Genomic DNA, 26,236 nt, shown 5'->3' on the forward strand with positions numbered 1-26,236 from the left:
ACAGAATTTTCACCATTTTTGGGTGAACTATCCCTTTAAGGCAATTTTATAAATGCATTCTATGCGTTTGTCTTGTACACTAAAGTCTTTCAACCATCATTAGAGCGCCACCCTCAGGGTGAATAAGGCAAGGACATTAGAATTCTGAAAAATTCTCTGTGTGTGATGTGTTTAGTCATTAGAATATAAAGCTTACAAAATGTTTATCATAAACTAGCGCTAAGACCAAGAATCTGCCCTAATTTATGGCCAGGAGTCGCTATAAATATATATATTATAAAAATATTAATGAGGGAGTCAGCAGTCTCAGAGAAGCAGAGAAGAAAGAATAGTGAAAACATCAAGTCCCAGAGCTTTGAATGCTACTGCAAAAGAAAAAAAACGTCTGAATCATGCTACTATGGAAACGTATGTTGGCGGCAGGAGAAGTAATGGGTGACTATTAGCACACCTTCCTGTTCAAATTGATAGACATGACGTCTGAAATATCATGCTGCGACCTTGAATGTGAGAGTGAAAAAAGCAAAGAATAAAAGAGTTGCAATGCTAAAAAGACTTCAACCTCTTACAAAGACTTGTGAGCAAAAGGAAAGTCATTTGTATTTGTGCAGCTATATTACTCTGGTTTCCAGTTGGCCATCGGTTGAAACACTTACATGAGAAGACTGCTGGGAGCAGACATGGATCTCTCTTCTCTCCTGCTGGGACACTCAAATGGATTCCCAAAGGAACGCTTCCTTAACATGGCTTTCACCAAGATCTACAGCATCACAGGAAAGAGGGGACTAGTTGACTTAACTTACCGTACATATTAAAAGAACACAGATCAGGGCATGCAGAAATACAACATTTACAAATACAAAATAGAGAAAAAAGCTAAAAATACGCTTTGCATTTACTGAAATGATGATGATGATGGCAAGAAGGACTAATTCCAGGAAAGTAATCAAGGAAAAGCAGGATCAGTTTGACATGTGATGAGGTTTCAGTTGTTTGGTTGAGGTCTATTGTGTCTTAACCTTCTTATTCATCCACTCATTGACAGCAGTACGATGCACTAGACACATTTGGCTTGTGTGTGTTCATGTAACTACAGTTCAGCAACTCATAAACCCATACACACTCTGTTTCACTTACTACTGCAGACAGACTGGGGACAAACTTCACTGAGTTCTGCACCTCCTCTTCAGTGACTTCTACCGCAGTACAGTGCTCCTCTTCTAAAGGCAATGGGTCTGTACCATCCTGAGTCACCCAGGGGTCCACCTGAAAATACACACGCACACACGAATATAACATGCTGTGTACATGTCATTCCGTCAGGGCCGTCGCTAGTGGGGTGAAAGGTGGTGACAATTACAGGGGGCCCCACAAAATCCAGCGGTTATATTGTGTAGCCCCCTGTTGTATGAATAATTCTAATATTTATATTAGTTGTATGCCTGAGGTTTAAATGAAATTTCGTTAAATATCTTTTTCCAAATATCTGCTTCTCTTACCTCCTTAAAAATGGTTTAGTCCGATCTAAAGTATTTATAAATTATTCAGTCAGTGACAAACATCAGATGGACCCAATAAAATTGTAAGTCCCACCCCAGCTTGTGAACAGAACCAATCAGAGTTGAGGCGGCAGTGCCGGAAGTTAACGATGAACTTGGTGGAAGAGCAGGCGACTAACTGACTGAAAAATGTTGGGGAAAAGAAAACATAAATCAGGGAACCAGAAACGCCATGAAAAGAAGGAGAGGGAGGCCAGGAGAGTTGTTGTATCCCAGTTGATCAAGATGTTCTTAAAGACAGGTTGTATTGTTATTTCGCTGGGAATAAGAAAACTACCGTCTACAGCCTGCCGGGTTCTGTCACTTTCATTATCGGCGCGCACCACAATCGACCGAATGATTACGTGGTCAAAATCCCTGTCTTTTTACACTTTTGTAAATAGAGTTAAAAAATGTACACGAGTCACGACGCATTGCATTATGCACTTGGCCTGTCGGCTGATGTATTTATACATCAAGAAAACACAAATACAACACACTGCACTTGGATGAATAAATCTATTAGCTTTATTTAATAATATATTACCAGTTCTATATTATCTTTATTAAAAAATCAGACAACAAATGATTTTATTTTTTTAATTTGACTGCATTCTTGTCCATTTCTAAATGTTTACTTTTTGATTTATGAATTATAACAGACTGAGGGTGAAAAAAACATTATTTTGCTGTTACTTTTTAAAATTGGTTTTATTATTAAAATGTAACAATTTCTTGCTTTTTGTTAGTTTTTATTCGTTGTAATTTTTATATAAACATTTATCTTTTAAAATAAAGGTTTTACAACAACATCACCATCTTCTGTTACATGTGGGCCTCCATGCTCATCTATTGTACAGTATATGATATTGGTGGAGGGTGGTGGGGGCCCACATCAATATTTTTTCAGGGGGCCCCGAATCCTCTAGCTACGGCCCTGCATTCCGTCCGTCCATCCATCCATCCATCCATCCATCCATCCATCCATCCATTCATCTGGCCATTTAACCTATAATTTCATTTATTCATCCATCTACCCATCCATCCATCATCTTTCCTTCCTTGCTTCCATCCATCCATCACGACAATTCATCCATTGATCTACTCTACCAATTATATGTCAGTAGATCCATCAATGTATCTATCCATCCATCCATCCATCTAATATTCTATCTATCCATCCATCCGTCCATCCATCCATCCATCCATCCATCCATCCATCCATCCATGCAACCATCCATCATTTATCCTTCCATTCATCCATCCATCTGTCTATAGATCAGTCCATACATCCAGCATCATATATCCATCTATTAATCAATCCATCAGTCTGTCCATCCATCCATCCATCCATCCATCCATGTCTGAAGATCAGTCCATCCATCCATACATTCGTCCATCCATCCATCCATCCATCCATCCTATATCCATCTATTCATCAATCCATCAGTCTGTCCATCCATCCATCGGTCCATCCATCTAATATTCTATCCATCCATCCATCATTTATCCTTCCATTCATCCATCCATGTCTGTAGATCAGTTCATCCATCCATCCAGCCATCATGTATCTATCCATTCAATCAATCGGTCTGTCCATCCATTCATCCATGCATCCATTCATGTCTGTAGATCAGTCCATACATCCATCCATTCGTCCATCCATCCAGCTGTCATATATCCATCTATTCATCAATCCATCCATCGCTCCCTCTATATAGTGTTTCTTCCATCAAGCCATCATCTATACTTACATTTATCAATCCATCCATCAGTCCGTCCCTCCATTCCTTGGTCCATCCATCTAACCTTCTATCCTTCATTTAATTTCTCTATTCATCCATCAATCCTTTCATCTATCCATCCATCTAACCATTCATCCAATCAGAAAATTATTAAAGAAATAAAATATTTGTCCTAATAACAAAGTTAGTCTGAAGGGTAAAGAGTAGAGCTATTGAGTGTATGTAGGCCGAGAAGCTCAGATTAAAGTGTGCTCTGGGGATCGCTGCTTTAATGGAACATTTTCTGGGTAATGACATGCAGGCAAGAGTCTCTGATGGCCGAGTGTGTGTGTGTGTGTGTGTGCTAATTATTCACACTCACTGTCACACTGAGACAGCAGATGGAAGTTTCCAGAACTGAACCAAAATCCTTCTCCATAGGGATTAGCTGATGTGTTTCTGTCCAAACAGCAAGTCTGCTAGATGGTGCAGAAGCTATCAGAGATATTGTGTCATATTAACACTATCCCTGTATGTGGCTCAGGAATGGTCTTTGATAGAAACACTGGAGCTACTGTGAGTGAAGACTAATGATACATTTCTTTTTGAGAAACTGACTATAATTTCAATATTAAGTGATGTCGCACTCTCTCGCTGATATGCAGGAAGGGAAATTTAGGCGATTTCTGAAGGATAGCTTTGATTAATAATACTAGCCCAGCCAACAAGGTCAAATATGCACATTCATTTCAGTGTAAATAGATGCACTCCTCAGTGAATAATAACTATCTTGCAATACAGAGTGGTGAAGATGAAGGTGGAAGGGTTTACTCTACACTTTTCAATCTAAGAAGTGCTCCTTTCCATCATATGCACTGTATACTTACTTTGATCTCAGGAACAGTGATCCTGGCATCTGGGTTTTTGTCCAGCATTCGTGTGACCAGGTCCTTCAGCCCTTCGCTGATAGCTGGCCTGAGATATTACAGAAACACAGAGAAAACAGCTGAAAACACAAACCTTAGGTTGATAGGTTGAATCTCTCAAATTATTTTTCCTCATTCCCTTAATTTTGGCTTGTTGTAAGCATAGAATTAAAAATTTTAAATTAATTAAAAACATTTGTGAGGTTTACGCTTAGAAAAGAAACCCAAAAAGTGAGTGAAGCCCCTTGTCATGTACACTGTTTTTGATTCACAGTGATGACATTGTGATATTTTGCAGTTAGTTTAGCCAGTGAGAACACTGCAGCATGACATCAGGGACCATGCGTGTGTGAGAGAGAGACGCGCTTTTATTTGCTGACGATTAGTCCAAACACATACACCAGATGACATGCATTCGGATGGCCTCTGGCCTTCCACACACAGACAACAGACTTCATCAACATATCATAGACCTGCACAAGCATACACAAATATCATACATAAACCAACACGCCTCAAAATAGCATTCATCTCACACTGTCATACAGTCAAACATCTCTGACATTTCCTTTCTCTGTTTCTGTGGGACGACAGATGCGTCACACACAGCGAGGGGCGACTTACGTCTCGGGGAACTCCACCGGCTTACACTTGATCTTATTGTGAAGTGCCAGAATGTACTCATCAATAAATGGGCACTGGAGGACAAGGAAGAAAAATAGAGGAGAGGGAGGGAAGGTTAGACGGATGAGTGATCAAAATCATCAATCACCCAAATGTCACTGCAGTAGCACACTGGCCCGTCCATTGATCTTACTGATAGATAATTCCTCAGTATGAAGAATTACTGCTATCATTCTGATTATATCAGTATATGAGCCGACTCACCTTCCCATACACGAAACAGTAGAGAGTCACTCCCATAGCCCACACATCCAGAGCCTGAACAAGACATAACTTCTGTTATATTGATGCAGGAGCTATTGAGATAAATGTCATTTCTTGAAGGGAGAGTTCATTCAAAATTTAAATTCTGTTGTCATTTATTTACTATCATGTTGTGCCAAAGCTCTATGACTTTCTTCCTAGGAATGCAAAACAAAATATCTTAAAGAATGGACTAATGTGTACTCAATAAGGGTCAGTTCTATTTTTTTTTTTTTTAAGAAAACAATAAAATCATTTTATTGCTCAAAGATGCATTAAATTGATCAAAAGTGACAGTAAAGACATTTCTAAAGTTACAAAAAAAAAACTATTTCAAATAAATGCTGTTCTTCTGAACTTTCTATTCATCAAAACAACCTGAAAACAATGGTTTCCACAAAAATATTAAGAGGCATACTGCTTTCAACATGGATGCTAATACATTTTTTTTTCTTAAGCATTAAATCAGCATATTAAAATGACTTCTAAAAGATCATGTGATACTGAAGGCTGGAGTAATGATGTGAAAAATTCAGCATTGCCATTACAGGAATAAATTACATTTTGAAATACTGTATATCAAAATAAAAAATAAAAATTAAGAAACTTTAAAAAAAAATCTGTTGAACAGTAGCGTAGCTCTTTGACACAGTTATGGGAGAATTAGCAATGTCCCATTCATTAAAAAAAAAAAAAAAAATTCTATTGAGCCTAATTTTTCAGCCTAAGTTCTGATTGGCCTATCACAACACACACCAGCAAAATCACCACAGACACGCATTACCTTTCCACTAAAGCTCTGGCGGTTGTCTGACAGTGTCTCTGGGGCCATGAATGCAGGAGTACCAGCAGTGCTGGAGAGACAGGCATCGTTACCTTCGAACTGGTTACTGACCCCAAAATCAGCGATTTTGACATGGCCGTCATCTCCAAGTAATAAATTAGATGGTTTGATATCCCTGTGAACGATCTTCTGAAAGTGCACTGAGCAAAAAGAGAAAGAATATCAGAGAAGGAATATGATATTTCAAGTATATCATCTAAAAGAATAACAAGATGAAGGAGTCATTCCAAAAGTTCAATTTACTGATGATTAGTTTAAAATCTCAGAATTGTATTAGACTTCACAAAACAAATGTAACGCATTGGTCCTCAAAACTTAGAAATAATATAGTAACTATAGTACTATATAGTAATATAGTAAATACTTAATTTTTTATAATACAAGTATAAAAAATATTATTATTATTATTACTAGAGATGGGTGACACCACATGCTATCAAGGTCAATATCACTAAAACCGATAATTTAAATGTAAAGTTATGAGGATCAAATTATTTTATCCATATTTAAAAGTCATAATAATACATTTTATAGTCCTGCAAATGATCATTAAACAAAAACACTTTATATATTATTATTATTATATTATGTGAGGATCAATCTTCTCAATGCAACATCAAAAAGTATTTAAAATTCAAGACTAATCCATCCATGCCTAATTGTGATCAGAAAAAAAAATTAAACATTAACATACCATGTAATACTAATCCATACTTATACTGTACAAGTTACTTAATTTTGACCAGAATGTCAGTTTTTTTTATTTATTTTTTTAACTCGAAACAAGTTTAATAAAGCTACTAGGTTGAGCATGGCAAGTAAAGAGGAGGTACAACATCAAGTGTGTCTGACCGCAGGAGGTCTCAGCTTAACTAAGGAACAGCAGAAAGGATCAAGAAGGACACCCTGTGCACACTGAAGCTGAATTTGATTGGTTAAGAGACGCCTTCTTGTCTCAAGTGGTCAATCAAAGATAACCTGCCCACCACTTATCATCTTTCAGTCATGTGTCATTACTGGTTATACGCGACAACAAGAGCCATGTCTAAGATGTCTTCAGATGACAAGCATGGTAATGAAAAAAGAAAATCCATTAAGGAACAAAGAGATGTGTTCAAAGAATTAGCAGGTTACTGCATATAATAATTTGATCAAAGTCAGCAAAGCAAGGTGAATGTAACACATAGAGTACGCCACAGCTTATGTTAATTGTCTCTCAAGCAGTTTACATATCATAAAACCCCCACACACAGATTTTTTAGATAACTATTAATTAATTATATTGACACGGCTCCCTAAGGTAACTAGCATAGCGCTAATGAAATAAACAGGATATGGACACATACTCTGATTGCAGTCCACAAATTAAAGACACACAAAGGAGTTCATTGTGAACATGGACTGATTTGTAGCGAATCATGCAAATGGTCTGTTGCCATCCAGACGGTTGCCACAGGATTCAAATGAATTGATGAAAGCCGAGTTTCCACTCGAGCAGAACAGACACTTGGCAATCTACTCAGCTTAGCTCATTCTCCTTTTTTGTGCTGCCATCTTATTTAAAGGCTCAATACAATTTAAGCTCAATCGACATATACTGTCGATTAACTAATGATTTTGACTCGTCCCGTTTTTTCTTTTAAAAAGCAAAAATCTAGGTTACAATGACACACTTACAATAGAAGTGAATAGGGACCATTTTTGAAGGATTTAAAAGCAGAAATGTGAAGTAAAAGCGCTTACATTAATACTTCTGTTAAAACTTATTTGTATCATTTAAGGTGTACAGCTGTTTAAATTTTACAGTCGTTTTAGGGTTTATGACATTGTGTTGTAACTTTACACTGAAATGTTTAGTAAGCGATTTTGTTTTTTTACACAAAAGCCATGATAACACACATATTGTTTGCATTTTGCTCCTTTGTAAGTGCCTCACTGTAACCCAGATTTTTGCTTTTGGAAATTAGTTTATGTGGTAATCAACATTATGCCACATACTGTTGATTGAGCTTAATTTTATGTAATCTTTATGTTCCAAAATAAAATCTCATGTTTCTTCTTTTGACAGATGAGAGATCAGAACGGTTTTAATCAAGAAACGATGACCTCCCCCACGCACACATACACGAGCGCACTGCCACATTCGCTCACTTCATTAGCCTAACAGGATGCCATGATGAGTTAGAACAACAAACATAGAGATGTTCCTTGAGACAGAGCTCTCTTGGGTCTTTATTTTTACTCGAGTAATGATTAATGTCAGCCGCTCATCTGTAGGAGTTTGCTTCGCTCTTCTCTCCTGGGATATATTTAACTTCAGATGCTCTATTACTAAATCCATGTCAAGGTGGTCTCCTTATAAACTGAGGATGGAACACAGTGAGGTCGACCCAGCAATTTGAAAAAGGCTTTTAAAAATAAAGGAAATGACTCACAGTACTCGATGCCCAGAACAATGTCTCTGAAGTAGTGGCGGGCCTGGTCCTCACTGAAGGGACTGTCGCTGGGAACCTCCATCACAGGGCTGGTGACCAATGGAGACACTTTATTGTAAGTTAACTGATAAGGTACAAATAAAAGAGAGTAACGATTCATGAAGAGAAAATGTGAATGAAATGATAAGTAGAGAAATAACCTCAAACATTTAGTCTCAAAATCATTTCGATACAATATAGTGTCTGAAACATCCTCTTGATGCGATTTCAGCATGAAACCAGCTTGATTAATAACAAATATTTTGATGTAGTTTTTTACTTACCTTCCAAAAATGCTCACTGACACAACCATAAAAATATGATCGATTTTATTTTTAGCTATTTTTATATGCAGCAGACAAAAAATATTCCTTGTATAAAACATTTAATTTCAAATATGTAATAATAATAATTACATTTTCAATACAAATGTTCATTACGTTGTTCTTTACAAACATTAATAGCTGGAAATAATAAATTAAAACAATTAAATTTTGCTTTTTAAAACTGCAAATTAAATGTTACAATCATGATGATTTACCCATTTATTAATTAACTATTTTTGAAACAAATTAAATAAACAGGTAACAGTGTTTATTTGTCAATTAGAAACAATATACATGTATTTTCATTTTATTTCTGATATATTTTGGATATGTATATCTGCTATATATATATATATATATATATATATATAATATATTATGGTGTTTTGAAGAATATTATAACTTATTTTTGTTGTTTCGACAAAATTTCATCTAGCCTACGTTAGTCAGCTAGACAACATAAACTTAGTGACCTATTTAAATCAGAAGAATGGTTCAGAAGAAGGATTTGTCAGTGTTTAAACATTTTAGTTCATTTTGTAAGTCATATGCATTGAAACAAATTATTGTTGATCCTACTAGAATTACTCCTAAAAGTAGAACAATTATTGATTGTATATTAGTTTCAGATAATTACAAGATTTTTAGAAGTGGTGTTTTGGAGGCTGGATTAAGTGATCATAATATGGTTTATGTAATTAGGAAATTAAAGAGAGAGGCCATAAGGCAACATAATACATTACAAATTAGATCAATTAAAAGGTATAATCCACAAATCTTTGTTGAAGAACTTAGTAAGATTAATTGGATTGAGGTGACGCAGTGTGATGATGTGGATATAGCTTGGGATAAGTTTAAGAACAATTTCTTGAAAGTCTTGAACAAAGTTGCGCCTTACAAGGAGATAAGAATTAAACAAAGAACAGAACCTTGGATGACAGATAGTATTTTGAAAGATATTAAGGAACGCAATGATAGTTTAAAAGCATTTAGAAGGAATGGAAATAAGGATGACTATGAAAATTTTAAACATAAAAGAAATGAGACAAGATGTAAGATTAAAGACGCTAAAAAAACTTTTTTTAAGAATAAGATTAGTGAAGTAAAGCAGGATTCTCAAAAGTTATGGCGAGTTTTAAATGATTTAGGGTGTCGGAAAAGGGCTAAGAGTAAAGGTTCTAGAATTAGTCTTAAAGTTAATGATCAATTGTTGACAGACCAGAAAGAAGTAGCCAACTGTTTTAATAGATTCTTTACTACTGTTGCTGACTATTTGATAAAGGAGTTACCAGTCCAGACTGGTTTATATAATGACAAATTAGTTAAGGAGTATTATGCTAATTGTGGTGTCATTTTAGGAGGTTTTTCATTTAATAAGGTAAATGAGACTACAGTTTATAAGAAATTAACAGATCTGAAATGCAATAAAGCGACAGGTTTAGATAATATTCCAGCAAGGTTTATTAAAGATTCAGCTAATTTTATAACTCCTGTGGTTACTCATATTTTAAATCTCTCTATAGGCCAAGCTAAGGTACCTGATGAATTAAAACAAGCAAGAGTTTTCCCCCTTTTTAAGAAAGGGAGTAGGTTTGAGTGTAATAATTATAGACCTGTGTCAATTCTATCTTCCTTATCCAAAGTGTTTGAAAAGATTTTATTTGACCAAATTGAAGAATATATTTTTAAATGTAATATTTTGTATGAACTTCAGTCTGGCTTTAGGAGGATGCACTCCACTGAGACAACAATTTTGTATTTGACAGATTACATAAGGAAAGAATTGGATAAAGGTAAATTAAGTGGGATGGTATTGCTAGATTTACAGAAAGCCTTTGACACAGTTGACCATAATATTTTGTTATTAAAATTAAATGCTATGGGTTTTGACTCTAAAGCATGTAAATTTACTTTCAAATAGGTGTCAAATGGTAGATTTAAACGGAGTGTTTTCAGATAATTTACCCATCTCTTGTGGTGTACCACAAGGCAGCGTATTGGGACCCTTACTTTTTTTAATGTATATAAATGATCTAAAAATGGCCGGTTCTAGCCACCTTCTATTATATGCTGATGATGCAACAATAATTGTTACTGATGAGAAGAAAGAAATAATAGAAAGTGAATTAAGTAGAGAGATTGCGGAAGTATCCAACTGTTTTTTTCAAAATAAACTGTTTTTACATTTAGGTAAAACTGAAGCTATTTTATTTGGTTCTGCGGCTAAATTAAGAAAATGTTCCAAATTAGAAGTGAGGGTTGGAGATTTGACGATTACTGCTAAGCAAGAAGTGAAATATTTAGGATGTACTTTGGATAATAAATTAACTGGGGATAGTATGGCTGTTCAAGTTCATTCTAAAGTATGTAATCGAATAAAATTCCTAGGAAGACAGGCTGCTTATTTGGATACTCAAACCTTAAAAATGTTAGCTGGTGCATTAGTGCAAGCACATTTTGATTATGCAGCAACTTTCTGGTATAGTGGCTCTACGAAACGAGTGAAAATTAAATTACAGACTGCTCAGAACAAGTTGTGTAGAATTATTCTAAGCCTTCATCCTCAAATGCATTTAAATACTAATCATTATAGGGAAATAGGGTTTTTAAAAGTGGACAAGAGGGTAATTTTTCTTAAGTTGATGATGGTGTATAAAATATTACAGAGAAATGTTCCAAAGTATTTGTGTGACTATTATGTTTTCATAAGAGATGTTCATAGTTTTTCTACAAGGTCAAGGATAAACAATATATACCTATATAAACGGTATAAGGGTATCGTTTTTGTATTCTAGCGCTGTTGCTTGGAATGAATTGCCTGATTGCTTAAAACAAATTCATGAAGAAGGTCTTTTTAGAAGAGAAGTTAAAAAATGTCTTTTTAATGATGTTTGAGGTATTATATGTATGATGATGTGTGTTGTGTTGATCTCATTCCCATTACGAACTGCTCGTCCATTTTTGAATTCTGAGGACCACAATGGAAATAAGCTTATGGCTTTTTTGTGTATTTTATCCTCGACAGTTTCTTTTTAAAGATGTGTATGAATTGGTCTTTTGGGCTTGATTGTACTTGTTTTAAATATATTGTCAAATAAATCAAATCAAATCAAAAGAATCCGAAACAACAGTACAGGACATCACAGAATGGCAAATGTTTTTCTGTCGCGTTCTATTTTTGCCAGCAGACGACTTCTCTGTTCGCAATTTTTTTCAAACTGGTGATTGCCCGGAGGTTCGAGCTTTAGCTTTAACCTTTCTCGCTCGTTGTGACAACTAACCTGAGTAGCCGGAGAAACTTTTCTGTATTTACGGATATAACGAGACACACGCGGCGAGTGAGGCATGTATGCGATTTCCCATGAAAACCATCCCGTCAGGTCTAAACTAAAAACACTTATAACAGACTTATACCATAGTGAATACCATAGTAACACAAAAACATGTTTTTGAAGAAGGATTGATGAGGTATTAACTCATCATTTAAATTTTGTTCATTTTGAACCAAAAAAAAGTTACATAGTGTAAATTAGCAAGACATTACAACAAGGCCACACTGGGCAAGTAAGAGACATCAGTGAGAGAACAGAAGATGCTGTGAAACTACATGAACACAGAGTGGATGGAATCCCTCAAAACGAACTGTGACTGTGAGATTTACATAAAAACCAATCACACAAACCACTTAGCACAAAACAGGGTCCTCAAAAGGCCATTTCATTCATTACCCACAGGCAGTGAATCACGATTGAGCAGAAAGGCCAAATATATTCAGCCAGGTCTAGTGAAAATAGACCATTCTGTAATTATGCAAAGTAAGTTTTAATCTGCTCTTTTCAAGGCATAAGCCCACAAACACCAGGGATACTGAACAACACATTTCTCTCCAAAACAAAGCCAGGCCACCTGGCAGAAACTCATATTCAACCAAAGTAAAATATCACATTTGGGAAAAAAAAAGGTCTTATAATAAACTGGAAGACTGCTACCCTTTAAATTAGCTTTTTATGGATTTAGAAACGCAGAGAAAGCAACAGAATAAATAAACACTACAAGTAACAGAAGTAATACAGAAAAGATTAACAATGCAATTTTTTTAATATGTAGAGAGAAAAAAGTCTATTCAATGACAAAAAACATAAGAGTCTGAGTGAGAAAGTGATAACATAAGAATTTAATTAATCCCTTTGGAACAAGGGAGGAAAACAGGGGAAACTGATAACAGATATGCAAGACAGGGCAGTTGATGAAGGAGGAATTGAGTGATTAATGGAAAGACAGAGCATGGAAGGTAATGTGGTGAAAGTGGACACACAGAATACTCACCCCTTCTGCATCAGCTCAAACACTGCAGAGAGATCAGAACAGGAGAAAGGGAGTCATTAAAGCAAAGTGAGAGTGAAAAGACATTCTGTTATTGACAAACCCATTATTCAGTGCACTTTATGAAATGTAATCTTCACAGTCCTCATATAGCATGTCAAAGTAGCCTAGAAATCTAGACGCACCCTAGCGGCAGCAAAATGTATTTTGCAGCCAGGGTTGTCTAGCAACTCTCCATTGACTTTTGAACTGCAAAAACCTAAATTGGGTCAGGCCAATCACATCGTGTATAGAGTAGGCGGGGCGGGCTTAACATAATGACGACAGAGTTGCGACGGTTACCTGCCACTTGAAAACAAAGAATGGCTGCTGCTGTTGGCAGTCTTCGAATCGGCTTTGTCCGCGACTCTGGAGGACTTGGAGTTAAGTTTTTCTTTGAGAAAAGAGCAAAGAATGGCACTTAAGTCATTCTTAAAAAAAGGAAGATGTGTTCGTAGTTTTGCCGGCCAGATTCAGAAGTTGAATCTATCAACTAACGTTAGCTCCGCTGTTGGGAAAACGCTCTGGTTGGTTGAAGCGCTGTCCTATTGCGTGCAGAGGGAATTTGAAAGACAGCCGTTTATCCCGCCCCTCGGATTGAGCCGTGTCTATGGTGAGTTGCCAGACCTAACATCTTGATGTAGGTCTGGCTTGCCAGGCTAATGTCAAAGCCTTATATGACCAGACTTTTTTCCGCATATAAGTATGATATGTGCTTTTATTCGCAGCATTGCTCAGTGGAAGTTTGTAGCAGTCCATCAGCACAAACACCTTATTTTCATTCTTACAGTATGAGTCAGAGGAGACAACTAAATGTGTCACACAGTCTTATGTATGAGACACTTATTCTGCAGAATCTCACGTCAGCCAATTAGGAAGACAGGCAGCACAGTTTGAACTATTTGAAACAGTCTACTTTTCATGAAAAAGTAAAGTTTATAATGGTAGACTTCAGGGGTTCATACTGGCAAATATTTTGCAGCGACAAAACGCCCAGAGTTCATTCATTTTCAATGAGAGTTGGTGATGTGAGACGATATGAGCGACATTGATGTGACAATGCAGTGAAGCGATGTGATGACTAGCAATGAGAGCAAACAGCTTAATACTACAACCAATGAACACACCTTGAAAAGAAAGATTAAAGCATGTATTATGTGTAAATATGGGGTTAATTTTGATGATTGGAATACTAATACAATACCATTCACAATTAAGTGTTGGTTCGGTATGATGCTTTTTATATTTTTGAAAGTCTCTTATGCTCACTTAGGTAGCATTTATTGGACCAAAAATACAGTTCAACAGTCATAGGGTGAAATATGATTCCAATTTAAAATGATTTCTATTTAAATATATTTAAAAATGTAATTTATGCCTGTGATGTCAAAGCTGAATTTTCAGCAGTCATTACTCCAGTTTTCAGCGTCACATGATCCTTCAGGATTTGGTGCACAAGAAACACTTATTATCAATGTTGAAATAACTGTGTTGATTAATAGTTTTGTGGAAACTGCGATACATTCAAAAGAACACTATTTATTTGAAATAGAAATCTTTTGTAATATTGTAAATATTTATTCTGTCACTTTTGATTAAAAGTATTAATTCATTTAAATAGAAATCTTACTGACCCCAAACCTTTGAACTGTAGTGTAAATACAATTGGTCTAATGGATGTTTTAGAATGACCATGCATAACTTTAATACAATGACAACTGATCAAACATTAGCTACTGTAAAACACCATCATTTGCTGCAACTTTTACACAGAAGTGCCATTTTACCACTAGAATTATATGGCAACAAAAAAGAACATACCCATGTGAAGGTTGTCCTCCGCTGGATCATCCAGCACCTGAAACAAAAATTTGATTAAAAACATCACTTGCTACATGCACTGTATGATTTCCAACATTCTTGGGATCTAGGAAACACAGCATATAAGATTTCAACATCAAAAAACAAGGGCATCTACAGCTGCACACATTACAGAGGAGCTTTGTGGGAAACATACTCTTCAGCAATGTTTTAACTGCTACACTATTACGCAGAGAAAAACATCAGACTGTCCAACACTACATGAAAGACAACATTTTAGAAGAGATTATTGCCTCAGCTCGCTTGGCTATAAAGCTGTGTGTGCAAATACTATATGACGGAAAAAGCATATGTCATTCTATGTCACTGCTTGGAAACGTTCCCCGATACTGGAAAAGCTAGATGCTAAAGCTACACTTAATTTGAAAACAGCCAAGCTACTGGCACAGAGTCGCTACTTTTAGTTTTACTCTGGTGACGAGATTCAATAAGCATCAGGTGCACCTCGTCCTTCACTGTCAGCAGAGCTCCATTTCTGTATTCCTTCTGTATTCTATACTCTTGACTTCAGACTGTACTTGGGCCGGCAGTAGGAGAGGGAGTGTAGGTGGTTCCTCTGGTTCACTTTCTAAGATTCCTTTAAACATTTTTCATGCTCTGTTTCAATTTTCTCTCGCATGCACTCTCTCACCCCTCTTTTCTAATTTTGCTGACGTACGTGGGTGCTGCTGTGATTGAAGAGCACTCAGACGGAACCATAGGGGGAGAGAAGGAAAGGCGCTTTTCTCCTTCAGCATCCCTCCATTCTACCTTCCTGCGATCGATTTCACTCATCTCCACCCTATTCTCAGGACATTACGGGCTGATTTTCATTGTGTTGCTATTATTTTGTCCCCTCTTTGGCACAAATTACATAATGACACATGACTAGGTCGTCTGGGTGTGTTATTGAGTGGTTGGTGCAGAAGTCCATTTCCTTCCAAATTTCATCTCTCTGTGTTTTTATAGTATTTCCCATTTTAACTTGAGGTTTACACCTGACTGCCAGAGACCCAGTGTTAAACAACATTTCTTTCAAGTGGTCGTCAAATAATTAATCATTAATCAAATCATTCATTGGTTTGGAAGGAAGGAAGGAAGGAAGGAAGGAAGGAAGGAAGGAAGGAAGGAAGGAAGGAAGGAAGGAAGGAAGGAAGGAAGGAAGGAAGGAAGGAAGGAAGGAAGGAAGGAAGGAAGGATAGTTCAGAGGGATTGTTTGTTTGGTTGTTCTTCTGTTCATTCTTTGAGGAAGGAAGTTTGAAATTACATTTGTTCAGAAGGAAATAACTTTGCTCAGAAAGAAAAGAAGCTCATTAATTCAGAAAATATTAAGAAAGGAAAGGAAATTTGAAAGAGAGTTTAGATGGAAGGACTTCCTTGTTAGTCGAAAAACAGCTTTTATTGAAACCAAGCTCCTCAAACGACTCGTTTCAGATTTTGTCACATTATGATGTAATCATGCGATGAAAGACCGCCTCTGCAGAAGAAAATCAACGCCTACTTCTACATCATTGTATCTTTAGCGCCACCCACCAACTCCAGCATGTCATGTAATAGAAAATACAAGAGAGACACAAACAGGATTACTCCAGCAACAAAACCATAGAGATGCCTCTGAGGATTACAAGATGTTTTGCACTGCCAAGTTGTGCAAAAACTCTTTGTCTTTGCCTTTCTTGTGATTTTAAGATTAAGAAAGCGTGGACGAACTTTAGGGTACATTTACACGACAATGATATGCTTAAAACGGAGAAGTTTTTCCTTTGAGTTTTCCTCGGATAGATGACTCCATTGTCAAAACGATCCCCATTCACACGGATCGACAAAAACGACTAAAAACGCTGTATTCTGCTGCCAGGCCATTAGATGGTGATGAAACACTTTAGACTGAACATGTAATGCGCATGTGCATGATGTCATCGTTTTCACAGATTCGTGTTTTTGTTGTTTACATGGAGACGTGCACTTTGAAACCCGTTTTCAAAAGTCTGCGCTATCAGGCACCCAAATGCCATTGTCGTGTAAATGAACAGTGTGAATAGTTGTGATTTGCTGTTCCTTCCTTTGCTTCGGCATTTAAGGGGTTAATATGGGGGATTTCCTGGATACGGAAGAAAGCACGTAGAGAACGGTGCTTTTGTTATTGTTTAGATCAAAGCCATTTGCTGTAATCCTGAATAAAAGCTTCAGTGAGTGACATAATCTGTTTTGTCATCAGTAAGACATTACAACACGTTTCATTTAAAACATGACACTGCAATTGACAGTGTATACGTTTTTCTCTTTATCGCAAAGGATAGCCTATAAGAACAACAGTGCGACAAACATTCGTTTATAGTTCCGTTTACATGAAACACTGCAAATTATCATTTGTCAACTATAACTGTGGTAACTCCAAGTACTTACACTTTATTTGCCACAACCAAGACTTATAAAGCATATGTAATATGCATAAATGTTTCACATTGTTGGCAAGTGTTTCAACTATGTGACGAGATAATTTTTTTTTTTTTAAATATGCAAAGATGTTACCAAATCATAGCAGTGCTTACTTCCAAGTCTTGAATGTGTCACGCCTATCAATTTTTTTTTCAAAGAGGGTCAAAATCAGGATAAAAAAATAAAAAGATAATATGAGAACTCAGATGATTAGCGCAAGTTCATTAACAGTGGATTATATGAATGAATGGATTTGTTCGTAATCCTCACCTCAACCAGTTTAACAATGTTGAGGTGGTCCAGTTTTTTCAGGATGGCTATCTCCTGGTAAACTCTCTCCAGAGGACCAAGCACCTTGGGCTGCTCCCCCTGGGCTGCTTTAGGACCTCGGGGAGGAGGGCGGCCTGCACAGCGAGAGAATGATTAAGAATAAAAGGACCTTAGGATGCTGCTAGGATTCCTCAGACTACTTCAACATCTGCCCCAAAGAGCAACATCTGCTGTGCTTAACATCTGCATACATATGGTTTCAAATTAAAACTTAATTTAAATGCTATACATACGAGGGAAACCATACTGTTTCATCAGCTTCTTCTTAGATACCACTTTCATTGCCTGCAAAACAAAGACACAGATGCAATGAGACAAATAGACAATCTTGCAAAGACTATATAGATATCGGAACTATTAAACACAGAGGTCTTGTTAAACATAGCTTATTTCCATTTGCCTGAGCCTATAAAGTGGGTGACATAACTGACTTTTTTCCATTTACACACTAATCAAACAGCTTTCACAGAGTTCAATCAACTGCAGTTTTCTCGTTTGCTTCTGGCCTTGATGGGAAAATCAAAATTCCCCTCACAGCAGTGTTTCTGTGCAAGTGATTGCTAAAGTGAATGTAGAAATTTGGTCACAAACAGTGAGTGACAGAATAAGAAGCACGCATATTTGTATACATTGTTTTTTTCTCCAGAGAAGGAAAAAAAACAAAGGTTGAGCAACATTCAACCGCTGATGCTTGGATCAGATGTCTTTGTAAGCAATTGAAACGTTAATCAAATAAATTGCTTTTGGCACACAGAACTCGGCTTTTAAAACATGTACTTCCTGGGAAACACATACTGAGTCATCTATGTAATTTTTATAATGGAAGATGTCCATTACAGAAGAATTGTGCACCTGTGTCTTGTCTACTTTTCAACTGGGTTTCTAGCACCTGCAGAAAACATGAGGTTTTGTAATGAGTGAGTGCCTGACAATTTCAAAATTCATCCTTGAGTTTCTCATGACACACTTTCACAAATTGTCATGGATAGAATTACAATTTTAACTGAAGCACATGTTGAAACTCTGTGGTCTTTTCCCTTAATTTTTCATGCTATAAAATCCAATGTCTCAGAATAATAAATGTTTAAAACATATACAGCAACAATAAAAAGGCCCCATTCATCTTAAAACTGAAAGCATGCGCAACTTCTGACGCGAGTCAATAACAGTCAGCAACAGGAAAAAGTCTCAAGGACAGCTGGAGGAGATCTACATCTGTATTGCTGAGGGTGTTTAAATAAATCAGTTCAAAAAGAGTGAAGGGGAAAACATGAATGTTTTATGAACATGCCCGAGGTGAGGACGATGAAATAAAATTGCTTGTTAGAATGCAGCAGGGATGGAAAGAATTGAAGCGTCCGAATATAAATGACTGGGAAACGATGAGATGAATCAGCAAGTAACCCTGCTGATAAGTGAAAAATAAATATACTAAAATGTATTTGAAATACATTTATTTTATGCTAAGTATACTACACATACATTACATATTTAATACCCTGTATTGTATGTACACTAAACTGATATACTTAAAGTCTGCTAAATGGAACAACTAATTTTGTATTTAATGCACTTAAGTTGTCAGGAAATTGTGCTGAGGTCCAACTAAAGATATACTTAAGTACTGTATATTTGATTGTGCTAAAGTGGAACTATTGTAAGTATGCTTTAGGTACTGATATTATACAGAGATCATACTATCCTTACTAATAGTGATATTAAACACATTATAAGGCTTAATATTAAGAAATGTGCATTGTGCAATAAAGAAGTACTCCAAATAAAGTTTAATTATATTTATATCAGTAAGTCTCAAGCGATATGTCAGTAAATATGTTAATGGATTTGTAGTATACTTGTAGTATGTAGTATGAAATAAATGTATTTTAAATACATTTTGGTATAGTTTTTTTTTCCACAAGGGAAGCAATACCTAAATTAAGTTTGTTACAGGTGGTGATGGAACTGTATTTATTGTATACTATGAAAAATACAGTGGTACACAAGTTAAAATGCCACCATATACACTCACCTAAAGGATTATTAGGAACACCATACTAATACTGTGTTTGACCCACTTTCGCCTTCAGAACTGCCTTAATTCTACGTGGCATTGATTCAACAAGGTGCTGAAAGCATTCTTTAGAAATGTTGGCCCATATTGATAGGATAGCATCTTGCAGTTGATGGAGATTTGTGGGATGCACATCCAGGGCACGAAGCTCCCGTTCCACCACATCCCAAAGATGCTCTATTGGGTTGAGATCTGGTGACTGTGGGGGCCATTTTAGTACAGTGAACTCATTGTCATGTTCAAGAAACCAATCTGAAATGATTCGAGCTTTGTGACATGGTGCATTATCCTGCTGGAAGTAGCCATCAGAGGATGGGTACATGGTGGTCATAAAGGGATGGACATGGTCAGAAACAATGCTCAGGTAGGCAGTGGCATTTAAACGATGCCCAATTGGCACTAAGGGGCCTAAAGTGTGCCAAGAAAACATCCCCCACACCATTACACCACCACCACCAGCCTGCACAGTGGTAACAAGGCATGATGGATCCATGTTCTCATTCTGTTTACGCCAAATTCTGACTCTACCATCTGAATGTCTCAACAGAAATCGAGACTCATCAGACCAGGCAACATTTTTCCAGTCTTCAACTGTCCAATTTTGGTGAGCTCGTGCAAATTGTAGCCTCTTTTTCCTTTTTGTAGTGGAGATGAGTGGTACCCGGTGGGGTCTTCTGCTGTTGTAGCCCATCCGCCTCAAGGTTGTGCGTGTTGTGGCTTCACAAATGCTTTGCTGCATACCTCGGTTGTAACGAGTGGTTATTTCAGTCAAAGTTGCTCTTCTATCAGCTTGAATCAGTCGGCCCATTCTCCTCTGACCTCTAGAATCAACAAGGCATTTTCGCCCACAGGACTGCCGCATACTGGATGTTTTTCCCTTTTCACACCATTCTTTGTAAATCCTAGAAATGGTTGTGCGTGAAAATCCCAGTAACTGAGCAGATTGTGAAATACTCAGACCGGCCCGTCTGGCACCAACAACCATGCCACGCTCAAAATTGCTTTAAATCACCTTTCTTTCCCATCCTGACATTCAGTTTGGAGTTCAGGAGATTGTCTTGACCAGGACCACACCCCTAAATGCATTGAAGCAACTGCCATGTGATTGGTTGATTAGATAATTGCATTAATGATAAATTGAACAGGTGTTCCTAATAATCCTTTAGGTGAGTGTGTGTATATATATATATATATATATATATATATATATATATATATATATATATATATATATATATATATTATTTTAATATATTTTAAAATATAATTTATTCTTTTGATGGCAAAGCTAAATGTTCAACAGTCATTACTCCAGTCACATGATCCTTCAGAAATCATTCTAATATGCTGTTCAAGTTTCTTGAAACTTAAACACAAGCATGAGAAAGACAGAAAGTGTGGAGCAGGAGAAAACACATTGAGTTAAGAATTAGTTTTAATTTCAAGATTCATTCAACCGGTAAAGAAAAAAGAGAATGTGTGGAAATTGTAAGACCAGTAATACCTTGCTCATAAGTTTCTAAGGTCAGTGGAGTGTAAAGGCCAGAGACGCGGGCACTCTCACTCTAGTCTGCCTTTATGAAGGGATTTGATCTCTGTCCTCTTCTCATCCTTGCTGTTATATATCCAAACAGCATGAATTAATGAATGTAGCTGTAAACCAGGAGCTATATCTCGCTTTCAGACACACTGTCTATTATGACAGATGACTATGAGGAGGACAAGATAAAATAATCAGACGTGATCACTAGACCTGCAATAAGATCACACCTAATACCAAATAAGACCTCCTTTATGCTGATACATGATGTGATGCTGGATTCATGCATTTCGATTCCAGAATGTGCATGCTTCAGAAAAAACCAAGACACCAAGACATATATATAATATATTCCGACAGAAGATAATCCAGCCCATTCTCTTCAAGGTTATAATTTCAGCTGTGCTTTTCTCCTGTTGTGAGAAGTGCTAGTTTGAGTGTTTGTGGCCTTTTTCTCAGCATGAAGGAGTCTAACCAATCTCATCTGAGTTCTCTTATTAACAAAGTGCTTTCATCCAATGAATAGGCTCTCAATAGATGTGATTTGCTTTAGCACTACTCGTAGAATATAAAGATTGTGAAGCACAAGAGCCTGTCCATCCGGCATCTCAGAGACTCTGAAAACACCACTATAGCACCAACAACAACGTCAATCAAGTCATTTAGGCCCTGTTTACACCTGGTATTAAGATGCGTTTTGGTTGATCGGATTACAAGTGTATGGCGCTAAATACAGGTGTAAACGGGTTCTAAAACATTTTGAGCTTGTCCACTTTCAACCACTTCCAGAGGTACTCGAAAATGCATTTGACCGGATTGCTTTCGTAGTATAGACACTCATGTGGTCAAACAGCCGCAAAAGACCAACTACTCTCCACCTACTACCTTAACGCGTAAACATAATGGGAAGCACTCTAGCCAGACGAGATTTAAACTTTGTCGACTGAAGAGCCAAGTTTGGTTTGAAGATGAAAACAAACCAAACACGATGTTCTCTCACCATTCCTGATATTTAACACAAACTCACAGCGTTCAGCATGGTCTTGTGGCTGTCAGAGCAGAAATGTAAGCTGCTGCTCTCTGTGTGTTTTTCCATCGTCTCAGGGCGCATTCATATGTAAATTGTGCAAGCTTATTTTGTCCATTAGCTTGAAAAATCTTTAAAAAATGCCATACATTTACCCGCCCATAAGCTCTCCCCTCGAATAAATCTGGACAGAAGTGGTTTAAAGTGGACAAAAGACAGATTAAAACACCAGGTGTAAAAAGGCACATGTCTTCCTTGTCTACTCGTGATCCGATCGACCAAAATGCATCTTAATACCAGGTGTAAACAGGACCTTAAACTGTGTGTTTCCTTATTCCACACTTAAACTGTTTGACCATATCTACATCCTTTACATACATTCCACGTAGTCTCTCCATTATCATGAGCCTGCATACACAATTCTAATACAACATGAAAAAGCTGAGTAGAGTAATTTTTTTGTCACACTGCTGGATATTTCAAAATATTCAGCTATTCTGACACTGTTTCCAATGGTTAGCTCCCATATGCTGCCTGCATCCGCAAAAATAAGCACTTATTTTATGCTTATTAATGTTAAAAATCTCACTTTTTGATGACAGCTATACATAAATGTGACAAAAAAAAAAAATTAAGAGTAGAAGGAGAAAATATCCCTCTTCCTGATGTAAAAAATGTCTTATTTACTTCCTGATTTATTGGCCTGATTAGCAAAATTGAAAAAGATGCCCCAAAAAATACCCATTCAAAAATACTTTTCCATATCACAAGTCTTTTGTGTCAGGTTCTAACACACGGCTTAGTGGCAAAATATTACAAATGTATTTTTTATATACAGTATATATTTTAGGGGCAATATGAAAATAATGTCGTTTTTTTACATTTTATTTCTATCCATTTTGTTCATTACAGATATGCTTCTGTATTTCAGTTCAAGATGAGGATAGTTATACAGCAGGACAATTTTCTACATTTTAGTTAGCTAAATAAATAAATAAAATAAAACATAATTTGAACAGATCATGTTCTGCTTGTGTGCTCTTTGCTGTCCAGCCAATTGAATTACATGTATCAGAAGAAAATGATGAAAATTATTTTTGTCTGTCTATCTATGTGTTTGTCCGGTTACTGTGTGCATATTGTGTTGTGGGCTGATATGAACAGCTCCAAATAAAATTAAGGACTGCTGCACATTCTTGCCATCACTGTTATATCACAACCCTCCCCCATCTGCTCTAATTTTCATTACCATTCAATCTATCCTGCATCTCCTACATCATCCTCTCTGTCATGCCGTTTTCTTTTTCCAATCTCTTTTCCTCAGTATATTGTTCCTTACCTTTATTTTGCATCCTCAATCACTCACAATATACACCTCATGACTGTATTTAAAGCACTACTAGCATCACCAAATTCAGTTTTGGCCATACGGGCCACCCCACCAGCCTACAGCACTGCTCTAGATGCAACAAGGACATCCAAATGTAAAATAATTGTCATTTTAAAAGGTACTTACATAATATTTGTCATCATCCTCGTTGTATGCCAACTTGACAACACCATATGAGCCCTTTAAGATAGAAGAAATGGATAGAGGAAATAAGACAAACAAAATACATAGATTCTGATGAGTCAGACTATGAGACTGAGCTGAGGGTCAGAAAGAGTCAGTGTCTGAATGTCTGCTATGAAACACAATTGTGATTTATATATGCACGTCGATTATCAAAATTATGCAATATGACAATAATGTAGGGGGGCTTACCTTCCCAATCTCACTCTTTAACTTGTATTGGTTAAGCTGGATGCAATCCTGAAATTGTGAGAGAGCGAGAAAGAAAGAGAGAAAAGAACAGAGAGAGAGAGAATCGAATCAATACCAGCTGCACACACAAAGGACCTGTGACACTATATGAATATATTGCACATCAGAGGGAACATGTAAGCCAGCTACAGGCAGAAACAACAAATCTCTGCATTTGTTTCATAACCTATTCCACCAGGGAAGAATGGAAACTGTAAAAGAAAAGATTTAAAAATAATTTTGCATCCCGGTTGACTATGACAGCAAATACTGCAATCTCAGTTTCCCATTGCCTGACAATTAACTATTGGCAGAAAATCTGATCCACTTTGCAGTTAAACATTGGTTTTCATTGAAGATCTTGATTGCTTAGCATTTTTATGTATTATTAATTCTATGGCAATGCTTGTCACGTGAAAAACCACCGCCACAATAGCGCTGTTTGACTGATGTATTAGTTTTGTATTGTATTATTGATGTATTATTCCCTTTTTATTAACTACATAATGAAATATCTGATATTCAGATTCTCAAATACATGTAAGTTCATATATTTTGTCGGTTAACCACCTTTATAATGATCATGTTAGTTGATCTATAATGGGCGACGGGTGCAGCTGCAATTCAGAGAATTTGTCTGATTTACAACATGTAAATTCCTCCACTTCTCCCGAAAGACATGAAAGTAAGTGGTCAGTAAACTGGGAAAAGAATAGAGCAAACTTTATAGTTACCTACAATGTGTGATATCAATAAAACATGTCATCAAATTATGAAAGGATTATTATTGCCGCTTCCATTGACATCAGTGCATATTTTACAAACTATAAATCTTTTTCCCTAGCAATACGTGTATTAAAATGTCAGAAACCTAAAATTAAGATTACATGGCTGAAAACACTAAACAGTTGTCATATGATACATGACAAGTGAGCGCATCAGTCTCTGCAGATTTGAATTTAGCAGTTGATCACGCAACGCACTGAACGTTCCAATAACGTGAGAAAAATAGTATGAGCATGATGTCTCTGGTGACACACACACACTGTTGAGTATATATATATATATATATATATATATATATATATATATATATATATATATATATATATATATATATATATATATATATTCCGACAGATAATAATCCAGCCCATTCTCTTCAAGGTTATGATTTCAGCTGTGTTTTTCTCCTGTGGTGAGAAGTGCTAGTTTGAGTGTTTGTGGCCTTTTTCTCAGCATGAAGGAGTCTAACCAATCTCATCTGAGTTCTCTTATTAACAAAGTGCTTTCATCCAATGAATAGGCTCTCAATAGATGTGATTTGCTTTAGCACTACTCGTAGAATATAAAGATTGTGAAGCACAAGAGCCTGTCCATCCGGCATCTCAGAGACTCTGAAAACACCACTATAGCACCAACAACAACGTCAATCAAGTCATTTAGGCCCTGTTTACACCTGGTATTAAGATGCGTTTTGGTTGATCGGATTACAAGTGTATGGTTCTAAAACATTTTGAGCTTGTCCACTTTCGACCACTTCCAGAGGTACTCGAAAATGCATTTGACCGGATTGCTTTCGTAGTATAGACACTCATGTGGTCGAATGTGTTCGAACAGCCGCAAAAGACCAACTACTCTCCACCTACTACCTTAACGCGTAAACATAATGGGAAGCACTCTAGCCAGACGAGATTTAAACTTTGTCGACTGAAGAGCCAAGTTTGGTTTGAAGACGAAAATTAAGATTACATGGCTGAAAACACTAAACAGTTGTCATATGATACATGACAAGTGAGCGCATCAGTCTCTGCAGATTTGAATTTAGCAGTTGATCACGCAACGCACTGAACGTTCCAATAACGTGAGAAAAATAGTATGAGCATGATGTCTCTGGTGACCAGCCTAGAGTCAGCAAGCTCTGAAGTATCAAGATTATCTCTGGATTATCATTCATGAAATTATGACAGAACCGGTCCACAACCAGGGTCAGAACAAGACCATTATTGAAGAAGAAAAGGCATCTAAAAACAAAAACAGA

At 36.6% G+C, this 26,236-nt stretch overlaps 1 protein-coding gene across 4 annotated transcripts in view; it reads right to left on the reverse strand.

The window, feature by feature from the left end:
• camkk1a (calcium/calmodulin-dependent protein kinase kinase 1, alpha a) overlaps positions 1-26,236 on the reverse strand; it is a 91,734-nt gene that overhangs the window by 6,925 nt on the left and 58,573 nt on the right. For all 4 annotated transcript variants that reach the window (XM_079871943.1, XM_079871941.1, XM_079871944.1 and 1 more), the window contains exons 4-16: positions 24,157-24,204; positions 23,908-23,961; positions 17,984-18,035; positions 17,691-17,824; positions 14,943-14,979; positions 13,086-13,107; positions 8,395-8,483; positions 5,900-6,099; positions 5,077-5,130; positions 4,813-4,886; positions 4,150-4,237; positions 1,138-1,266; positions 657-760 (exon numbers count right to left, since the gene is read on the reverse strand). In XM_079871943.1, the coding sequence (XP_079728069.1) occupies positions 657-760; positions 1,138-1,266; positions 4,150-4,237; positions 4,813-4,886; positions 5,077-5,130; positions 5,900-6,099; positions 8,395-8,483; positions 13,086-13,107; positions 14,943-14,979; positions 17,691-17,824; positions 17,984-18,035; positions 23,908-23,961; positions 24,157-24,204 (1,085 nt within the window). The remainder of the gene's footprint in view (positions 1-656; positions 761-1,137; positions 1,267-4,149; positions 4,238-4,812; positions 4,887-5,076; positions 5,131-5,899; positions 6,100-8,394; positions 8,484-13,085; positions 13,108-14,942; positions 14,980-17,690; positions 17,825-17,983; positions 18,036-23,907; positions 23,962-24,156; positions 24,205-26,236) is intronic.

Source organism: Squalius cephalus (assembly GCF_949319135.1).
Source record: "Squalius cephalus genome assembly, chromosome: 5".
In the NCBI taxonomy this organism is placed as follows: Eukaryota; Metazoa; Chordata; class Actinopteri; order Cypriniformes; family Leuciscidae; genus Squalius; species Squalius cephalus.